Consider the following 23,055-nt stretch of genomic DNA (forward strand, 5'->3'; position numbering starts at 1 on the left):
CTTATTTCACGCGCCGTAAAGTTGTATTCTATACTGCATTAAATGTAACATCAATTTTAATTATGGGAAGTAAGTAACACATAAGTTTGGACCAATCACGGTATACACTACGGTATCTAGAAGGCAACTCTAATTTTATTAATCGATAATTATTTTTTTTTAAAGTAATCCACGTTGAAAAAGTTTTTAAAGCTTCAAAAAAATCCAATCGCAACCTCTATGGTTGTATCCAGATTGAATTTGGAACACATGGTCGGCAATATTTTTTTAAGCTCGTTCAACGATTTTTTTTTAATTTTTATGCTTCTTATCGCGTTTGTCGGGGTGGATGGTGGACGGCGTACGGCGGAGAGCATTTTTCGGTTTCGTTATTCCGATGGGGGGGTTGCTTGTGTCGGGGGGTGACTCAGAGATTGTACGCAGTGCTTCTTCATTACAATGGACGCCATAAATCTGAAACAATAGAAAACGTCTATTTAAAAAAGTATATTTTCCACGATATTTCGGCTTTTTTAATGGTTGATAATGGAATGGTGGCCCCGCCTGCGCTATCGGTATACACTGGCGGGGCACCAGTGAGGGATGATAGGTGAGGATGAAAAAGCAAGTCTGTTACAGCCTAGCGTGATGAATTTACCCGGAATTAACCAAGATACTCGTAGTTTTCAGGTGGAACTCCGTGAAGGTCTACCTGACAGGATATTTGTGGGGACTAGTGTCACAATTACCAACTCCCCCCCCCCCCGCCGGGCCACGAACCCACCAATTGGGAGTTAGTCGTTCCTTTATTAAGGGCGTGACTTACTTACTCACTAGACTGTGGATACAAGGTCACGATTGCAAATAAGGTCATCCAATAAGGTCAAGTATGGTAATGATGTTTTAGATGAGGGCAATAAATATATATACTTATACACATTATATACAATAATATGGTATTTTTTTTTGATGAGTGAAAATAGTATGGTAACCCCGCCTGCGCTAACGGGATACGCAGGCGGGGCACCAGTGAAGGGTGATAGATGAGAATGAAAACAGGCCAGTTAGCCCAGGAATTAACCATGATAGTTTCCAGGGGGAACCGCGAGGAGGTTGACCAGGTTGGGTATATTGTTAGCAACGGGATTCTCAGTCTCCATTACTAACAATCCCCCCCCCCCCCGGTATTTAGGGGTTAAAATTAATTACATTTATTCAGCAATATAAGATGTAAATTATATAAGGTGTTACCAAATTATCTGCATTCCCCGCTACAGGGCATAGTATTAGATATATACATTACGATAAAAAAAGAATTATATGTCGAAGTAGTATGAAATTATTTAAAAAAATAATAATAATAAAATACTTAAATTTCTTCATTGCTTGTAAAACGTCCTCATACCTGTACTTTTCTTTATCACATCGTTGGTCGCGCTCACCCCATCAGTTTTAGCGTAACGTTTTTTAAAAGGCCAACTAGAGGGAGACTGTATGGTACAAAAGTCGATTGCTTGACCACCTCTGTCCCATTCAACCGTGTTTCAATCGTAAAGCAGTTAGTTGTGTCTGCATGACTGTGTTTCGGTTTGAAGGGTGAGGTAGAGCAGTAAATTTACTGGGTACAGAGGAATAACACCTAAGTCCTCAGGAATGGCAACGCATGGGGGGTATCGTGGGCGAAACAGTATACTCTGTTATGTCCATGGTACTGCTCATGTCTATAGGCGACGGTTACCACTTTCCATCAGGTGGGCCGTCAGCTTATTTGCTATTCTAAGTTGTATAAAAAAACCTTCAAAGCTTAAGAGCGGGTTGCCAACCCGCCTGCCAAGTCTAGCAACTACTGGCAAAATCCCCCCACCCCTAATAAAGGTAGGCTTATATCCTAGGACAATTAACGACTGATATGCAGGGTATGGTAAACGACTTAAGTTTTACCCATTTCTTTTTACCCGGCTGTTTGAAACACGAATAGGACAGAGGTGGCCAAGCAAACGACTTTTGTACAAAGTCTCCCTCTGGTATTGTGCAAACTGAAAAATTGCTCTTTGTGCCCTTTAAAATATGAATTTGCATAATACAATGGATACCCATTGCGTAATCCATTTTTATTCAGTCATTAAAACCACAGTCAGGGTTGGAGCGACTAATCAAGCCTGATTCTCGGAACCGTCAACAATAGGGTTGTCACAATGATAAAAACTTTTCATACCACACTACTTACTAGATAGATAGGTAATTTATTTGCATTACTTACAGCACACAAATTACAACATACATATACAAGAAAAGCGAGATAACATAAATGATAAAAAAAAACATACAATTTTCGTTTGTGAGTTTGCCATAGCAATACAAAATGGCCACAACTCAGTTTATTGCTTCGCCCTCAAAAGAGCAAAGCACTGATATTCTGTTGCGGCCAAAGGGAATAGGGTAACAATAAAACAATCCTACCAGATTATCCATACAGTAAAAAGATAGATATACAGTAAACAGACAGATATGACAGTCTATCTAGCCGACAAATGTAACATGGAGGTAACTTGCTGGAATGTCTAACTTTTGCCTCTCAATTAAGAATTTTTGGAAATTAATTTTGAAACTGGACTTAGTGGCCTTTAGAAATTTACTAGTAGCCGTGTGGTTTCGCCATAGAATAGGCCAGGGATTATTAGTAATGGAGACTGAGAATCCCATTGCTAGCAATATACCCAGCCAGGTCGACCTCCTCGCGGTTCCCCCTGGAAACTATCACGGTTAATTCCTGATGAATTCATCATGATGGGCTAACTGGCCTGTTTTCATTCTTATCTATCACCCTTCACTGGTGCTCCGCCAGCGTATCCCGTTAGTACAGGCGGGGTTACCATACCGTTTTCACCCATAAAAAAAAAGAATTGAACATCCTTATTTCTATAATAATTATTATGACTTCACTGTTTAATTTACTTATTTATTTTATTAATTTATTTACAAGAAACATGGTAAGTGTATAGATGTTAACAATAGGTATAAGTACCCATATTTCGCCATAATTAGGCGTGCAACATTTAAAACTTAAAAAGAATAATTATATTCATATGAAAAAAAAAATATAAATAATATATGTACAATGTAAAAAAAAAGCTATAGTGACCGGACGAGTGGCAACCCTGGACGGCGATGGCCTAAATTAGGGGTGAGTCACGTGACCTTTTTAGCGTTTCGTCGAATATCCAAATAAACTTGAAATCATTACAGGCACAATAGGTAAAAAGTGGAGTTACGACAACAATATATGCCCCATAATAACAATATAACTGTATCTATCTCAATTAATCTACATCTACACTAATATTATAAAGAGGAAAGATTTGTATTTTTGTGTGTATGTATGTTTGTAATGAATAAACTCAAAAACTACTTTGTCGATTTCAAAAATTCTCTCACTATTAGAAAGCTACATTCACCCTGAGTAACATAATCTATATTTATTGCTAGAAAAGATTAGGGATCCTTACTAAAACTTTAGTAACGTAACTCAAGGTGTAAATACAATGCTATAAAACATCTTTGGTCGCGTGCGCTGCGGAAACTATTGGTGATAGAACAAAAGTATGTTCTACAATATTGAAGGAAATATCAATAACTACAAAAAACTTCGCGATTCTATATGTCCAACTATTATCGTTATGTCACAATAACCACTTTTTACAATTTAAAATTTGATCGAAATACCGACCAAAATTACACCATGTTATTCATACTTCTGTTAAAATTTTCATCCAAATAAATCATATTTTCACCAGAGGGAGACTTTGTACAAAAGTCGATTGCTTGGGTACCTCTGTCCCATTCGTGTTTCTACCGTGAAGCAGTTGTGTTTGCATGGCTGTGTTTCAGTTTGAAGGGTGGGATATGGCAGTGAATTTACAGGGTACAGAGGAATAACACCTGAGTCCTCAGGAATGGCAACGTATGGGGGGTATCACGGGCGAAACAGTATACTCTGTTATGTCCATGGTACTGCTCATGTCTATAGCGACGGTTACCACTTCCCATTAGGTGGGCCGTCAGCTTGTTTGCCATTCTAAATTAAAAAAAAAGAACAGGTAGTGAATTATACAAGATAGATAACCAGTTTTATCTCCCCTATCCTACATACAAAATCAGAATGTACGAAGGTGAGCCCATTATTTAAGTCTATCTTGATATCTTTGACGCGTGTCCATTGACCGTTACGTTCCGGAGCGAAATTTGGAACTATATCCACAAAAAAAAAACAGTTATTCATGTATTTCAGTATCTATATAAATATATGTATATATATTTAGAGGTGGGATATATATATAGCAATAGGGGGAAAGGGATTGTTAACAATGAAGTTTGTCTGCCCCATTGCTAGCAATATGCCCTATTAGGTCGACCTCCACGTGGTTCCCCCTGGAAACCATCGTGAACAATTCTTGTTGAATTCGTCACGATGGGCTAACTGACCTGCTTCATCCTCACTTATCATCCTTATCTGGTGCCCCGCCTGTGTATATATATAGAAAGAAAAAGGTTTGAGCCAATGCGCCGTATGCCCCCTGAAGAAGACTTCCGGATGGAGTCGAAACAATTGTCGGAATAGATTATGTACTTAAAACTTTTCAATATGTTGCCTTTCAACATCGCTCCGCTCACCAGGGAGTCACCATCCTGACACCTTAGAACCAAAGTGGTCACACAAAATGGGGTTTTTTAATGAAAATGGAATTGTAACCCCGCCTGCGCTATCGGTATACACTGACGAGGCACCAGTGGAAAATGATAGGTGAGTATTAATGCAGGTCAGTTGGCCCACCATGAATTCGACAAGAATTAACCAAGATGGTTTCCAGGGGGAACCGCGTGGAGATCGACCTGAGAGGTTATACTGCTAGCAATGGGGCTATTAGACCTCGTTACTAATACTCCCTTTCCCCCACACAGTCAAAAAAAAAAACATCAAAAAAAAAACGTCCGGCTCTAGTCTGTTCCGGCGGAGCCGTGTCGGACAACGCTGTTCGGCGGTCAAACTTATATACAAACATCTCGTGCGAGCCGGTCATTAGTTCAAGGTAATTTCGCATGCAACCTGACCCGCGCGGCTTAATATCATCAATCATCATCAATCATATTGATTCTCAAATTTTACATCTTTTTTTCTTAGACAATTATGCCTCACACCCAACCCTACAATAATACTGTATTAAACAATTCTTATAAATATTTAGAGGTTCCAAAATGTTTATCTCTTAATATATACTAAAATATAGTAAATTATGGTCACATTTTGAATTTTTATATGACCCGTGAAGTAATTTAACCGAATTCTATTTTAATGTAATAACTATCGGCTTAACTTACGTTTAATTAGATCGAAAAAGTTCGAATGGTTTCGGTATCAATTCGTGATCCTTAATCATTAATTAATTGTTGAGAATTGAAAACGATATAACGTAAGATACGAGCACACACAATATTTTATATATTTATTATTTTATTTTATATATTTATATGTACACAGGATATTTTGCTCCGCAAAAAGAACGACTTCAAACGTGAATATTTATGAAAAATAAATATATTTTTGAACTTTACGCATGTATAAATTATTCACTCTAGCGCCACCTGCCCACTTCTATCTGTTCTCCTTTAACCAAAGGTTGTCTGTAAGAGATTGCCGTAGCGTTAAGACCGCCTTTTGTACCTTTATGTGTATATTTTAAACTGTACTTTATGCTACTGTATTTCTTTTGAATTATTTATATATCATTGTATATTTTTATGTTTCTGGTGCAATAAATAGTTAAATAAAATAAATAAATAATAATACAATGGATCTTAACAAGAGTAACAGAAGCCAAAACTATAATTTTTAGAATTTTCATCTGTCTGTCTTTTTATGTATTTATTACTGCATTACGCAGAAAACTGCACAAAATTGAATACAGTTTTTATAGTTATATTCCCAAAGGTCTAATCTAAAATGTCGTATATATTTTATCTTGATACGCCATCTAGTAGTGGCTTTATTTAATTGGTCTCACGCAACGAAATAGCGTTCCAAAATCGAAATATGCGAAGTCGTGGACAAAAGTAGTAAAAAAAAAAAAAGTTTACAATATTAGTAAAGATTATCTCCATCCAATATATTACTGTTCACCGCCACACCCATTTCCTATCGCGCTTTCTTTATCTCCCCTATCGTGTGGTAAGCCGTGACGGAAACTAATGGATAATGGGAACGCGGGCGCCAACCCTGACCCGATGCCCTTGTAGGCGCGCCAAGTTCACGGCATTATCATACATTTTGAACTTTATTACGTTGGCAATAAGGTACACATTCACAGCACTGGAACTGAGAAATTGTTATAAGATTTTTTTGAGGCCTAGGTAAATGCCTATAGGGTTGCGAATTCAACCAATTTGTGAGGTATTTTTTATCGAAATGCAAGAGTACTTTTAAACGGCTTCTAAGACAGCAAAGTTCTCAATCACCAGTATTTTTTGTGACTATCTTAAATAATACAGATAATAAAAGTGTAGGATAGTGTAGCACGACCCCCCACTAGATGGAGTGACGAACTCAAATGCATTGCGGGGAGTCAGTGGATGCAGGTGGAGGGAGGCAGTCACCAGAGGGAGACTTTGTACAAAAGTCGATTGCTCGGGTACCTCTGTCCCATTCGTGTTTCAACCGTGAAGCAGCTGTGTTTGCATGGCTGTGTTTCGGCGACGGTTACCATTTACCATCAGGTGGACCGTCAGCTTGTTTGCCATTCTAAGTTGTATAAAAAAAAAATTCGATTCATTTTTTTTATGTCTGTTAAGTACCCCATAACTCCGTCAGTTGTGAACCGATTTGGACAATTCTTTTTTTAATTGAAAAGATTTACTTACAGATTGATCCCATAATAACTTTATCAATATCGGTTCAGTAGATTTAGACCAAAATAATAGATTTTTTGTAAACCGATTTGTAAAATCCTTTTTTGTTTCTAAAAAAATATACTCACAGATTGGTGTTATAGAAATTTCATCAAAATCGATTCAGCAGTCTAGTTTTTAGATCAAAATAACTGGTTTTGTCACAACTAAAGTCGGTTTCGTTTACTGTGGTACACAATTTTTATTATTAAAGGCTCCTGACGATTTCGGTTTCACTCCATATAATTATTATATCAGCCAGGGTGACACAGTGTACCCATTGTCCCGGACGCGGGTCCCAGGATCTCGAAATAAATGCCAACGGTGACCCAGAAATCCCTCGTTTGTCAACCGCGCGGGCGGCCCTTTGTTTAGGCCACCGGGAAAGTAGGTATCGGGTCACCTGAAATAGATTATGTGTGTAGCCAAAATAAGTATTATATAAAAGCCTTTAAGTACAAATATGTATTCCTAAATAATACAATTTTGTTTAAAATTTGAAAAAAATAAAGATTGAGTCGTTGGATTGTATAGATATTGCATCGAGCCTCAAAAACTGGTTAACTTTTTGTCAGCTAATTGTCAAATTAGCTAATTCATTGTTTTACGAACACAATGTATCTTGACGTATATATATTTAATAATTTAATAACTAAAATGAATTTGTGTGCATTAAAAAGGCACAAAATTTATAAGACAAAATAAATAAGTTATAAAGGAATCACTCATAACTATTTATCACGTGAAATTGTATGAAAAAGTTGAGCCGCTTTTCTCGAAGCATTTGTATGGAGACGCTCTATTTATATAATCTAAGATTGCATCCTACCAAAAAAAAAAATTACTTCAAATGTGAAAAAACCAGTTATTTTAGTCTAAATACTAAATATTATGCACCATCCTTTATACCACATTTCAAACAAAATAAAGCTATACAAATAGCTTTATTTTGTTTGAAAAGTATTTATAAAGTTTATTTGTAAAAAGTACGGAACCTATTTTGATAAAATTTCTATAGAAACAATCTATAAGTATATCCTTTCTAATAAAAAAAAAAGAAGAAAAGAAACATAATTTATTTTATTCAAGTAAACTTAAAGTATTTTTGAATAGTCATTCCTTTCATTGCCGCCCATTCGGAACGCAATTTCAGTCAGGAACGGGCAAAAATTTCAACTGTTGCTTTTTTCAAAACGTTTAGTTATATAAATAATGAATTTGTATGGATATAAACTACTAAGCAGTATCATACATATATTACATATACAATACAATACAATTGTCACATATTTTCACAACGTCTGCCCTTCATACGCTTTCTGTTTTCACCTAATGTGTAGCTGGTAGAGAATGCCATATGGCATTAAGCTCGCCACTTGTACAAAGTTTTATTGTACAATAAAGAATAAATAAATAAATGAATGGGGGCGGATGAAGCACTATCTCTTTGAAGTATCCCTCACCAGAGGGAGAATTTGTACAAAAGTCGATTACTTGGGCACCTCTGTTCCATTCGTGTTTCAACCGTGAAGCAGTTGTGTTTGCATGGCTGTGTTTCGGTTTGAAGGGTGGGATATGGCAGTGAATTTACAGTGTACAGAGGAATAACACCTGAGTCCTCAGTAATAGCAACGCATGGGGGGTATCATGGGCGAAACAGTGTACTCTGTTATGTCCGTGGTACTGCTCATGTCTATAGGCGACGGTTACCACTTTCCATCAGGTGGGCCGTCAGCTTGTTTGCCATTCTAAGTTGTATAAAAAATAAAATAAAAAAAAACTTCCAAAATAACAGGTTCTCAGATCGCTTGATTTATTTATATTTCTCACCTCATAACTCCGTCAATTATAAACCGATTTGGATAATTCTTTTTTTATCTGAAAGGATATACTTACAGATTTGTTTCATAGAAATTTTCAAATAAAAATCGGTTAAGTATTTTAGTTTGTACTTCAAAATAAACTGGTTTTACCATAATTGAAGTCTTTTTTGCACAATACCAGTAAATACTAGTTACATTTAAACAATGGCACACTCTGGTCCGAATCGGGACACATATTGATTGCGAACACTGCCGTGGTACCCACGGTGCAGCGGGGTTGCATCTCCCGACCTATATACGAGGTCGGCGACCCCGCCCGGGCGGCCGCCCCGGCGTGACCACGTGACCTACTGAACTATTTCCACGGGATTTTCAGGGTGTAATTGATTTGTACGTTGCGAGGGATTATCTGTGTACTAGGTAATGGTCGCGGCTTCGCCTGCGTGTATTAACGTCATTATCATCATCACCTTTGATCATTTTGTCATTGTCATTCTACAATGTATTACTATCTTGTAACTTAATGATTGTGGGGGAAAAGGAATTGTTAGCAATGGAGTTTAACAGCCCCATTGTTAGCAATATTCCCTATTAGGTCGACCTTTACGTGGTTCCCCCTGGAAACCATCGTGAACAATTCTTGTTCAATTCGTCACGATGGGCTAACTGACCTACATCATCCTCACCTATCAACCTTCACTGGTGCCCCACCGGTGTATACCGATAGCGCGGGTAGGGTTACCATTCCATTATCACCCATTAAAAAAACTTAATGATTGTGGTGGAAGGGATTGTTAGTAATGGGGAGGTTAGGCCCCATTGCTATCAATATACCCTATCAGGTCGACCTTCACGCGGTTCTCCTTGGAAACTATCTTAACCAGAGGGAACTACCAGAGGGAGACTTTGTACAAAAGTCGATTGCTTGGGTACCTCTGTCCCATTCGTGTTTCAACCGTGAAGCAGTTGTGTTTGCATGGCTGTGTTTCGGTTTTAAAGGGTGGGATATGGCGTGAATTTACTGGGTACAGAGGAATAATATCTGAGTCCTCAGGAATGGCAACACATGGGGGGTATCGTGGGCGAAACAGTATACTCTGTTATGTCCATGGCACTGCTCATGTCTATAGGCGACGGTTACCACTTTCCATCAGGTGGGCCGTCAGCTTGTTTGCCATTCTAAGTTGAATAAAAAAAAAAAAAAACTAATCTATCGTTGAATTCATCACGATGGACTAACTGACCTGCTTTTATCCTCACCTATCATCCCTCACTGGTGCCCCGCCAGCGTATATCATTAGCGCAGGCGAAAGATAACGATTAAAGGATGAGCAGCAGCGTGCCTCTTGAAACATCACCAAAACCTAACTACGGTTGTCAAGCCACTTGCCAAGTTTGGCAACTACTGACTTACAGCTTAACATTTATGGGGGAGGCCTATGTTCAGCAGTGGACAGTTATCGGCCTATATTAATTTAATTTTAATTTTCAGCCATTATCCGTCCACTGCTGAACATAAGCCTCCCCATAGGTTGCCATAAAAAAACGGTCCTGATCCACCTGCCAATGTATTATTGACCCCCCTATGCCAAAATAGAGGTGCTATAAGTTTGACACGTTTGTCTGATGCACCGTAGCTCTTAAACAAATGGACCGATTATGACGCAGTTTTTTCTTTGTTTGAAAGCTGACGTAATCAAGGTTCTAAGCTATGTACTTTATGAAGAGTTCAGGTATTTAGGGGGTTAGTTAAAATACAAAATTGTATGTTTTCATTATACATGTATGTTTATATACAAGTACGTCTATGCAAAATGTATTTTTTTCTTTTTTTTTTTTATGCAACTTAGAATGGCAAACAAGCTGACGGCCCACCTGATGGAAAGTAGCAACCGTCGTCTATAGACATGAACAGTAGCATGGACATAACAGAATATACTGTTTCCCTCATGATACCCCCCATGCGTTGCCATTCCTGAGGACTCAGGTGTTATTCCTCTGTACGCTGTAAATTCACGCCATATCCCACCCTTCAAACCGAAACACAGCCATGCAAACACAACTGCTTCACGGTTGAAACACGAATAGGACAGAGGTGGCCAAGCAAACGACTTTTGTACAAAGTCTCCCTCTGGTAAATATTTATATTAGCTTTTACCCGCAACTTTGTCCATGTGTCCGGGATATATTCACTGACCAGGATAAAGAGTATCCTATATCCTTCCCCATCCCATATAGTACGTGGATACCAAATTTGATAATGTAACCAACAAATAAACTCACTTTTATACTTGCAATACATTTACAGTAAGTAATATAAGAATACTACAACTTGGCCGTGTGGTCCAGGCATAGAATGGATACGGGCCACCCCTTCCTTTCCCGTGGGTGTCGTCAATGGAGACTAAAGGTAATTTAATGGTCGAAGGACGGGCAGCAGCTCCCTCCTAAAACATCACCAAGAGTCTAACCGCGGTTGCCAATCCGCCTGCCAAGCGTGGCAACTACTCGTGTAACCCAAAAGGGGAGGCCTATGTTCAACAGTGGATAGTTTTTTTAATGGATGATAATGGAATGGTAACCCCACCCGCGCTATCGGTATACACCGGCGAGGCACCAGTGAAGGATGATAGGTGAGATTGCGATAGGTCAGTTAGCCCATCGTGACAAATTCAACAAGAATTGTTCACGATGGTTTCCAGGGGGAACCACGTGGAGGTCGACCTAATAAGGCATATTGCTAGCAATGGGGCTGTCAAACTCCATTACTAACAATCCCTTTCCCCCCCAATAGTGGATAGTTAACGACTGATATAACGATGATGATTTGTTGGAGAGCATAGAGCTCAATGTGGACGCTAACGCCCCCTTGTACCCACAGGGGGGCGTTGGTGTCGACGTTTTGAAACTTTTGGGAGACAGTAGAAGATCCAGAGAAAATTAAGGGAAGGAGAAAGATCGTTCATCACTGAGATGACGCAGAGGAGGCGTTAGCAGATAAAAAAATATATTTTATAATTTAATGGTGGCAAACAAGCATACGGCCTACCTGGTGGTAAGCTTCCACTTCCAGCAGCAGTATTTCCGAACCGATACGACAACATAGCCTTCAAGAAAAGAGCATATTCCTTTTTAAAAGGCCGGCAGCACACCTGCAATGCTATAGGCGTTGCGGGTGACCATGGGCGGCGGTAGTCACTTACCATCAGGTGAGCCGTATGCTCGTTTGCCTTCTGTGTTGTAAAGTATTTCTCCTTCTACTATACTCTTTAAAAAATCGTCATGTCGTATAAGATGGCCCAGCATTTTGCCTCTTCTATTCTCTATTGTTTCTATTCTTTATTCTCTATTGCTCTTATCAATATTCGTTTCTCATTCACCCTTTTCAAAACTACGTGGTATAAATAAAAAAGGCCATATTTTTATTTCCCTAATTATGGCCTGGGATAAATATGGACGTCAAAGATATGGCCTGGGATAGAGCTGGCTGGAGGAAGATGCATGAATTAGTTGCACCGACAAGAGGAAACGGTTAAATGAAAAGAAAAAAAAATCCTTAGTAACTAAGGTGTGCGTGTGTCTGCAATGCAAATATTATGGCAAAAAACTGTTCCGGTACCCACTGTATCAGGCTATGTAGTTTACGGCAGTATGCTGACTCAGGGGCCTTGACCGGCCGGTGCGATGGTGTTTATGTAACTTTCTTTACACGTGTATCCGATCTTTGTAATGTCAAGGTTGCATGGTGTGAGCCATGGTTTGGATTTATGGATGAACCATTTTTATGTAATGTGGTCAAGACAGAATTGATAAATAGTTGAAGATGTCCCAAAAAAATCAGACTTCAATTGTGACAAAATCGGTTATTTTGTTCTAAAAACTAAACTACTGTACTGGTTTTAGTAAAATTTCTATGGGTACAATCTGTAAATATATGCTTTCAAATAAAAAAAAGAATTTTCCAAATCGGTTTACAACTGACGGAGTTATGAGGTGGCAAACACAAATGAACTTTCTTTTAAGTCGGTGGATATATATTGTCACAGTCGTAGAATACTGACGGATCTGACAAATATTACATATGTAGTTGTTCGGATGTAAATAAGTATAACAGCTAACTTTGTCTATTCCCATATATTATATACAGAAAGTAAATATTATATACAAAGGAACATGTAGAAAATAATATATAAAAACGGAAATTGGGAGTGAAAGAGGCGAGCGATCGAGATGGACGAGAATGACAGCAGAAATGAATGTAAGAAGTAAACGTCGCCGTCATGTCTGTACGACCAGTCAGGAGGAAAGAAAGAGGTGAAATATCTATGTACAATTAAATTAACCTACTTGATGGAAAAGAAAGTAATGATGTTGACAAGTGGCTATGAGATGAATATGTACAATATTTATTTACAGACGCCACACATATGTATATATCCGTCAGTATTCTACGACTATGACGATATTATCTATCTACATATATGGAGGGAAAGGGACTGTTGGCAATGGAGTTTGACAGCCCCATTGCCAGAAATATGCCCTAACAATCTTTCAAATCGGTTTCCAACTGACGGAGTTATGAGGTGATAAACATAAAAAATATAATCGAAGTGAGAACCTCCCTGTTTTGAAGCCGATTGGAAAACTTGTCCAAACTCCATGGACGGGCTGAATTAACGAACTCGAGCGTCGCTGAATCATACGAACCTTGACCTACAGCCATTATCAAATAACTATTAGGTATGTAAAATGCTACAATAAGCGATTAAAGAACAATATTAAAGTCATTCGATCAAATTTACCACAGGGATACTTTGTACAAAAGTCGTTTGCTTGAGTACCTCTGTCTCATTCGTGTTTTTACCGTAAAGCAGTTGTGTTTGCATGGCTGTGTTTCGGTTTGAAGGGTGGGATATGGCAGTGAATTTACAGGGTACAGAGGAATAACACCTGAGTCCTTAGGAGTGGCAACGCATGGGGGGTATCATAGGCGAAACAGTATACTCTATTATGTCCATGGTACTGCTCATGTCTATAGGCGACGGTTACCACTTTCCGTCAGGTGGGCCGGCAGCTTGTTTACCATTCTAAGTTGCATAGAAAATCAATATTTCGTCCGTGATGCAGCCGTACTGGCTTGGCTGTTTTGGTTTGAAGAGTGGAATATGGCTGTGAAATTACAGGGTACACAGATATAACACCTTAGTTCTTAGGAATAGCAATGCATGATGGGTACCATGGGCGTCACAATAAACTCTGTTATGTCCATGTCTGTAGGCGACGGTTACCGCTTTCCATCAGGTGGGCCGTCACCTTGTTTGCCATTGTAAGTTTCACAAAAGCACTAAATCCATGAATAAATATTATACAGAATGGAGACAATAAAGTTAAAAAGCTCAAAGACATCAAATAAAGGCTTTTGGGACCCAATCAGATAACGCGGTCATGCAAGAGGACCGTTAGCCGTTGGGGTTCGAACGGGACCCATAAACCGTTGGACTGGTCTAATCTAGATTTAAGAGTTACGAAAACATAAAAATGGATGTGGCATATCGTGGATTTCGTACTTTCCCAATCCACAATACGAGGACAATTTGTGTTGTACAATTTACCGTTTGTGTTATGACTTTTTAATGCAATTTTGTTCGATGGACGGTATTATTATTAAATCTTGTACTGTTTAATAGTACATCACTGCAGCGGCCAGCAACTGAGGCATTGATGGACAAACGTGCAAATGTGGGCTGAGGCGTAGCCGAGGCACACATACGTGAGTCCTTCAATGCTTAGTTGTGGCCAAGGCTTGTATAGTACTTTTCTCAAACAATGCGCGGAAATCAAAAACACAATTTTACTTTTTAAGTTCAATAATAAAATTCAAAAACGAATAACGAACAATAAAAAATTTTCACGCGCCATTATGTTCCTTTTTTTTAATAAACAGCTTTCTATTTGCAAGCCAGTTCGAAATTTAAATGAAACCTTTTATTAGTTACCTCCTTGGTAGCCATGTTTCGAAGTAAAAGGTCATTCTATTTTTAAATTACAGGACAGATATGAGTAAAATTTACTCAGCAAACTGCAATTTACAAATTAATAGAAAAGCTATCATGTATTATTTATTATTTATCCATTATATATTAAAAGTAATGTAATGTGTTCTCTGAAATTGTTTAATATGATACCCATAACTAACTTTCATCATCGCACCGCTTGCTATCAATTTAAAAAAAATATATTTAAAAATTCACGTAAAGTCAAAGGTCACGTACTGTGATGTTTCAAAGCAGTTGCTCATAAGCTACAGTGATTATTTATCATCAGATAGGCTGAATGCTTGTTCCACCTTCGTGATCTTCTTCTTCTTATAATTTAAGAGTTTCCTCTCATCGGCGCAACTAATTCAAGCATCTTCTTCCAGGCAGCTCTATCCGAGGCCATATCCTAGACCTCCCCATACGACATGACACCTAGTGTTTCTTTTATTGGTCCCATGTAGTTATTCCTCGGTCTTCTTCCTCTTTTGCCCCCTATTTCTCCTTCTACTATACTCTTTAAAAATCGTTATGTCATGTAAGATGGCCCAGCATTTTGCCTCTTTTATTCTCTATTGTTCTTATTAATGTTCGTTTCTCATTCACCCTTTTCAAGACTTTGTGGTATAAATAAAAAATATATTTATTATCTGGTGCTCACGACCCTCAACCATAAATAATTTACTGTGAAGAAGTGATATTTAGTAAATATTACTTTGTATTTGAGTGCCTTGTGATTGCATGTCTGCATTGTACTTTTCCTTTTTTGCGCAAACCAATTTTGTACTCTTAGAATAATAAGGAACCAGTTATTAGCATGTAAATCTTAACTGTAACGCCGTTAGTTTCCAATAAATAAATAAAAAATATTACAGAATATCAGTCCTACAAACTTAGTTCATTAATAATAGGTACAATTACCACCGTTAGATGGCGTTGTATGATAAAACGATTTGAGGGTAAAATGCCATATCCACATTTTTATTAGACCCTCGGTGTTCACCCTATGAGCTGACCATGTCCTTGGTACAAAAATAGACCCCCCTTGTCCTCACGAGCATTGTCCAATCTAACATAAAATAATGGTGTCTAGTAAATACTATGGCAGTGTTTACAACCTATAAATATTTCTAATCTTATTTCTTTATACCACTGAGGTGGCAAACAAGTATACGGCCCACCTGATGGTAAGCAGTTATCGCAGCCTATGAACGCCTGCAATACTTAACAAAAATCTATTATATTAATACTTACTATAAGTATGAAAGTGAGTGTTTGTTTGTTTGTTACGTCTCGGGGTCTTAACGGTTTGATTCGACATGGTCGAATGCACTAGGTACTGATAGTACGGAATAGAAAAGGACATAGCCTTGACCGGTCATGCAAACGGATTCGGGGGTAAAAACTAGTAGCGTCTTTTTTTTTTTTATACAACTTAGAATGGCAAACAAGCTGACGGCCCACCTGATGGAAAGTGGTAACCGTCACCTATACACATGAGCAGTGCCATGGACATAACAGAGTATACTGTTTCGCCCATGATATCACCATGCGTTTCCATTCCTGAGGACTCAGGTGTTATTCTTCTGTACCCACTGCCATATCCCACCTTTCAAACCGAAACACAGCCATGCAAACACAACTGCTTCACGGTTGAAACACGAATGGGGCAAAGGTACCCAAGCAATCGACTTTTGTACAAAGTCTCCGTCTATCTGTATTAATATTATTAAGAGCTGACATGATGATGCCAATTCATCATCAGCATCATCATACAACCGTTAACGCTCCACTGCTGAACATAAGCCTCTCCTATAAAGGAGGATCTTGCCAGTAGTTGCCACGATTGGCAGGCGGGTTGACAACCACAGTTAGACTTTGGTGATGTTTTAAGAGGGACCCTGCTGCCCATCCCTCGACTGGTAAGTTACAATAGTTGTGTTTTACAGCTGTAAATCCTGCAATAGCACGCTCCAGTGGTACGCGTTGCGTTCTATTTGCGTCGTTTTAAAGGGTAACACCGTGTTGATAGGGTCAGCAAAAAAGTGGACATTTTATTAAAATAAGGTGTTATTTTAAGGCAGTCCATATTATTATTTGATTACAATTATTTTGTTTAATTCCGCTCCCATCAGTATGTGTGCGACTGCCAACACTCGAAGACTGACCACCACTATTACTACCAGAAGTTCCATAACCTTCCATATTAGCCATTGATTTTCGACTGAATTCGGCTGCGAACATTCGCAGTTTGAGCGTCGAACTGTTTCTAAGCACTAAATTTCGAACAGTAATTTAATAAATTGCCTGAAGATGCCTTATTTAGGGATGAAACACGTGTCGCAAAACGTGCATGAACAAAATGGCAGTCGGCGATTGACGGCTAATATTGAAGGCTATGAATGGAATTCTGGTAGTAATAGTGATGGTCAATCTTCGAGTGTTGGCAGTCGCGCACATACTAATGGTAGCGGAATTAAACAAAATAATTACAATCAAATAACTAGAAAACTGTAGATGTAACAAAATCATAATAATGCCACAGGGGTTGATTCTAAGGCGCTACTTCATTAAATCTAGCTCTAAAATAAACATTACAATTCGATATCACAGCTAAATCTTTATTTTTTAATAGATATTAGTCAAAATTTGGTATTCGTGTACTATATAGGATGGAGGATGTAGGCAACAATAGGTGGACGAAGTCACGGGTAAAAGCTAGTTGTTATTGTTGTATCAACTGTTACCGTCCACTATTGAATATAGGTCTCACACGCTTTGCAGGCGGGTTGGCAACCGCAGTTTGGCTTTTGGTGATGTTTCGAGAGGGACGCTGCTGCCTATCCCTTTACCATTCAATTCCCTTAATCGCCTCTTACGACACGCACGGAAAAGGAAAGAGGTAGCCTATTCTATGCCGGGTCTTCCACGGAAAGCTAGTAATAGAACTAAAAACTAAAGGGAAAAAGGGGGTTGGCAATAATGGGGATTAGTATCCCCATTGCTAGCAATACACCTTGTCAGGTTAACCTACTCGCGGTTATCCCTGGAAATTTCGTCATGACGAATTTACTTGGAATTGAACACGATAGTTTCTCATCATGATGGGCTAACTGATCTGCCTTTTCATTCTCACCTGTCATCCCTCACTGGTGCCCCACCAGTGTATACCGTTAGCACTGGCGAGGTTACCATTCCATTATCATCCATGTAAAAAAAAAAGAACTAAAAACTTAGAACTTTGTTGCTGACGCTACGTCGCCGTGACTAATTTGAAACTCTGACGTCACGCGCCCGAGTTTTACTCGTAACAAGTTAAACACATGACTTCTCTCGCGTGAAAGTCAGTGAGCAAATTAATTACCCAAAAATAATCACTAGCAAACGCGCGCAGCCTCACTCGTAGTTCTTTTTTTTATTGTTAGGGAGGCAAACGAGCTGACGGTCCACCTGACGGTAAGCGGCTACCATCGGGAGATTTTTTTTTTATTGGATGAAAATGGAATGGTAACCCCGCCTGCGCTAGCGGCATACGCTGGCGGAGCACCAGTGAAGGGTGATAGATGAGAATGAAAACAAGCCAGTTAGCCCATCATGATGAATTCATTGGGAATTAACCATGATAGTTTCCAGAGGGAACCGCAAGGAGGTCGACCTGGTTGGGTATATTGCTAGCAATGGGATTCTTAGTCTCCATTACTAACAATCCCTCCCCCCCATTGGGAGGAGTGGCTTGTACGTTGCCGACCTTCTAAAACGAATTTAAAAATATTTTTTAAATAATAATGCCCGAGATGGCCGTGTGGTCCCGGCATAGAATAGGCCACCCCTTCCTTTCCCGTGGGTGTCGTAAAAGTCGACTAAGAGACGGCGAGGGATGGGCAGGAGCATCCCTTTTAAAATATCTCTAAAGCCTGACTGTGGTTACCAATCAGCCTGCCAAACGTGGCAACTACTGGCAAACCCCCCCAAGGGGGAGACTTATGATCAGCAGTGGACGGTTAAAGGCTGATATGAGAATAATGATAATGAATGCCAGAGATATATTTTTTTTTTATTATAAGGTTCTGCATTTGGGAATCTTAAAATATATTAACTAGGTTGAAAAGTTTAATTTCCTTACGATTTGACAGAATTCGAACCCACACCTATAACATATCGAGGCGGAGTGCGTTCCTAGCTTTTTTCATTGGATGAGATACCAGAGGGAGACTTTGTACAAATGTCGATTGCTCGGGTACCTCTGTCCCATTCGTGTTTCAACCGTGAAGCAGTTGTGTTTGCATGGCTGTGTTTCGGTTTGAAGGGTGGGATATGGCAGTGAATTTACAGGGTACAGAGGAATAACACCTGAGTCCTCAGTAATAGCAACGCATGGGGATACCCCCCATGCGTTGCTGAGGACATGTTATGTCCACGGTACTGCTCATGTGTATAGGCGACGGTTACCACTTTCCATCAGGTGGGCCGTCAGCTTGTTTGCCATTCTAAGTTGTATAAAAAAAAAGCTTTCTAGTAGTACTGATAATTGTTTATCCACTAATTTATATAATGCAATTATTTTTATTAGAAAGAAAGAAAGAAAGAAAGAAATAATTTAATCAAAAGAAACATGCGGCCCACACAGTAGCGCACAAAACAAAAACAAAAGAAATCAAAAACAAAACAAACAAAAGAAAATAATAATTATATACAAATAGATAGCAATTAAATTATAATGTACGCGTGCGCGCGTGTGTGTCGCAATGTTCTGTGATGTAGGTCCGTGCTCAGCATATTGCTGCAGCGCTTGAAGCGCTACAGCGCTGTTTTTCAGCAAGAACCATAGCGTCACAAGTAAAAAACAGTTATATAAGTAGTGCGTTGGTATTCTATACATATACAAATCTACATTATACATATACATATACACATACACGTACATACACAGACACATACATATATATATACATATATACACATACATACACATTCACACACATATACAGAATAAAGAAAAATGAGATGGCAATATATAGTGTTCTATCACCTAACCTAGCCATACTATTACTGTTCAATCAGATCAGCGACGCGGGAGGCTGTGTTCATGCATTGAGTGCAAAAAAAAAAAAAAAACTCAATTTAACAAGTAATAATTATAGTATCTACCGTTATGAACATTAATATACAATTTTATTTAACGAAGATGCTGCCTAACCAGTGATTATTTCGCTGCACCTAGGCCATTAAACAATGATATGTACCTTTATAATATGTGTCAATAGAAATATAAATTATATAGAAACAATAAAATTCAGTAATATATGTAAAACGATTTGTAAATATAAAAAATTAAAAACATAAAAAAAATAATAAAATATATGTATATGAAAAAATAAGTATTTTCCATTCAATCATACATATATGGTATCCTCCATTTAAACCAAATTAAATAAAAGCATAGTTGGACAGTGTGGGCACCTACTTACGAGTAAACATGATGATAAAATACTGAGATCTATGTACACTTCTGCTCTCGCAAGAAGTGTCTTTTTAGGTGATGTTTAAATGTAACTATCGCTTTCAGGTCTCGACATGGTGGAGGGATATTGTTCCAGCAATGAGTGGCTGCATATCTGAAACTACCCCTAAATGCAGCCGTTCTGTGTCTTGGAATTTTCAGCACATTCACGTTTGCACGCATCCCAAATATGTAGTAGTTTTGCCTCCACGTTAATTTTTGGTACAAGTAGTGGGGTTGATTAGATACTATCACACCGAAGAGCAAAGTAGAGAGATGCAACTTTCTCCTGGCTGCCATTTTAAGTACGTCATACCTGTTAAGGTATGGTGTCACATGATGTCTTCGTGGTATCATGAAACAAAAGCGGGCACAAGCATTCTGGACACGCTGAATTAAACGTTCAGTCCTTGATAACAAGCATGGGCCATACACTACATCTCCGTAATTTAATTTTGACAATATAAGTGTGTCAACTAGCCGCTTACGCAGTTCGACAGATAGATAGTCACGCATTTTGTACAATATTTTGAGCCTATAAAAACATTTTCGTACAATATCATTAATGTGAGCTTCAAAACGAAGCTCAGGATCAATTACCAGTCCCAAATTACGCGCTGTATCTACTCGTTCTATCATTTCATCCATTAACTTGACCATTGGTTGCGCTAACCCAATTTTATTAATCTGTTTTCTGCTGCCAAGTATTAAAAATTTGGATTTCAGGGGGTTTAAAACTAAGGAATTTTTTTCGGACCAATTCGCAATTCTCGTAAGATCTTCGTTCAATTTTAATACGGCAGTGGACGTCTTCTCGGGCTCAAAGGATAAATACAGCTGAAGATCATCAGCATATAGGTGATACCTACAATGATGAATGCAATCAATAATATCCGCGGTGTATATGATGAAGAGTAAAGGTCCAAGTATAGAGCCCTGAGGAACGCCTCTACATACCGGAAGTAGCGTTGATGATAGAACGGAACCATCCTCCCTTTTAACCTCTACAAATTGATTTCTTTTTGAAAGATAGCTATGAAACCAATTTATTGCCCCTGTGTCAAAACCATAATAAGCCAGTTTAGAAAGAAGCAGCTGTAATTGAATAGAATCGAACGCCCGAGAATAATCTAAAAGACACAACAAAGTACCTCTGCCATAATCCCGAGCCTCCAAGATATTATCTACCACATCTGATAAAGCTGTAGCTGTGCTGCGTTTTTTCCTAAAACCAGATTGCAAGTCCGGCAACATCCCATTTGTCTCTAGATACTCAAAGACTTGTAAGTAGACTACACGTTCTAAGATTTTTGACAGACAGGGCAGAATGCTAATGGGGCGAAGATCTTTAAACTGTGTGGGATCATTACCCTTAGGTATCGGACGTACAATAGCAGTGCGCCAGGCTTCAGGGAAAGTGCCACTTAAAATTGATTTGTTTATTATGGACGTAATTGCTTCCAACGAATAAGGCATAGTGAGTTTAATCATCTCAAGAGTAATCCCATCATTTCCTTGAGCATTAGATTTTAAGTTGTTAATAATTTTATGTACTGCGTCCTTACTGACTGGTTTAAGACCAAGAGTAGAGGGACCAAATCTACCAAACTCATAAAATGTTAGCTGCGATATATTTACATTGTTCTCTCCAGGAACATTAAGAAACCATTTATTAATTTCGTTAGGATCATCAAAAAATGAAGGAACTTCGCGTTCTGTTTTAGACGGCATAATGTCCGATTTAATGTTCTGCCATAGTTTTTTTGAATTATTAATGTTATTATTAATATACTGATTGTAATATGCCTTTTTTTCAGTAGATATTGCAATAGATGTATGGCGCTTTAGTTCCTTGTAATACTCTTTAACACATTCCAATTTCGAATTACGATATTTGTTTTGTGCGTCATTTCGCAATTTTATTAAAAACTTTACATTATCAGTAAGCCAAGGTGTTGGTCGCGTTGTGAGCCTTTTAGTTTTTATTGGCACATGGAGATCAAATAACTGTAAGATAATACTATTAAGCGTTAATACCATATCGTTGACATCACCTATGTCACATATGCTATGCCATGGTAAGAGTGCCAAATCTGCTTCGAACAAATGTGGTAATATATCCTTAAAAGGGCGATATTTTATTATTCTAGGGTGCGGCTTATCTTTTTTTAATAAAATTTCACATGACAGAAATGAATGGTGGCCAAGATCAATTATATGGTCCACAGAAACATTTCTAGTATGTGCATCTGTACAAATTATATCAATAAGAGTCTTACTGTCGTTAATAAAATGGGTAGGTGTGTGTATAATCTGTCTTAAATTACAGTAATTGAGAAAATTACAAAGTTTTTTATATTTGGACTCATTGATATCGATCAAATTAATATTAAAATCACCAAGAAGGACTACGTTGTCACAGTGAGCGAAAGAGGCGATACTCTCAGTGATAGCATCCAAAAATATGTCCGTGTCGAGCCATGGTGGACGATAAGCCGTGCCAATAAGCAATTTTTTTTTATTTAAACTTAACGTCAGCCACATTTGTTCTACGGTGGAATGAGCCGGGTGCGTCCGCACGCGCGCGTTGACGCCCGCTCTGATGTAGAAAGCGACCCCGCCACCGCGGCCGCCGCACACGGCCGACGGCCGCGGTACGTGTCGCAGCTTATACCCGGGCACTGTGGGGGCACGACCACTCTCACCCGGTCGCAGCCATGTCTCATTAATAGCCATGATGTCGACCGAGTGTTGACCCATGGCCAGCAGAAATTCATCG

At 38.6% G+C, this 23,055-nt stretch overlaps 2 protein-coding genes across 2 annotated transcripts in view; both read right to left on the minus strand.

The window, feature by feature from the left end:
• Nucleotides 1-23,055, minus strand: part of LOC113517863 (uncharacterized) — a 94,344-nt gene that overhangs the window by 51,388 nt on the left and 19,901 nt on the right. The window contains exon 2 of the mRNA XM_052898355.1: nucleotides 1-453. The gene's annotated coding sequence lies outside the window, so the exon portion shown is untranslated. The remainder of the gene's footprint in view (nucleotides 454-23,055) is intronic.
• On the minus strand, nucleotides 292-23,012 carry LOC128201411 (uncharacterized). The gene is made up of 3 exons (XM_052898233.1): nucleotides 21,428-23,012; nucleotides 19,500-19,663; nucleotides 292-453 (listed from the first exon to the last, which is right to left on the minus strand). Exons 1-3 carry the CDS (start codon nucleotides 23,010-23,012, stop codon nucleotides 292-294), a joined length of 1,911 nt encoding a protein of 636 aa, XP_052754193.1.

This window comes from Galleria mellonella, unplaced genomic scaffold (genome assembly GCF_026898425.1).
Source record: "Galleria mellonella isolate WM207_F2 unplaced genomic scaffold, CSIRO_AGI_GalMel_v1 utg424, whole genome shotgun sequence".
Taxonomy (NCBI): Eukaryota; Metazoa; Arthropoda; class Insecta; order Lepidoptera; family Pyralidae; genus Galleria; species Galleria mellonella.

What these genes read in the sequence shown, in the direction of transcription:
- LOC128201411 (XM_052898233.1), bottom strand. Translation starts at nt 23,012, where the DNA reads ATGGCTATTAATGAGACATGGCTGCGACCGGGTGAGAGTGGTCGTGCC. An exon ending in GGCTCGGGATTATGGCAGAG is followed by an intron (nt 19,664 to 21,427) that starts GTACTTTGTTGT and finishes TGTATAATGTAG; the next exon opens with ATTTGTATATGTATAGAATA. An exon ending in CGACACACACGCGCGCACGC is followed by an intron (nt 454 to 19,499) that starts GTACATTATAAT and finishes CTATTGTTTCAG; the next exon opens with ATTTATGGCGTCCATTGTAA.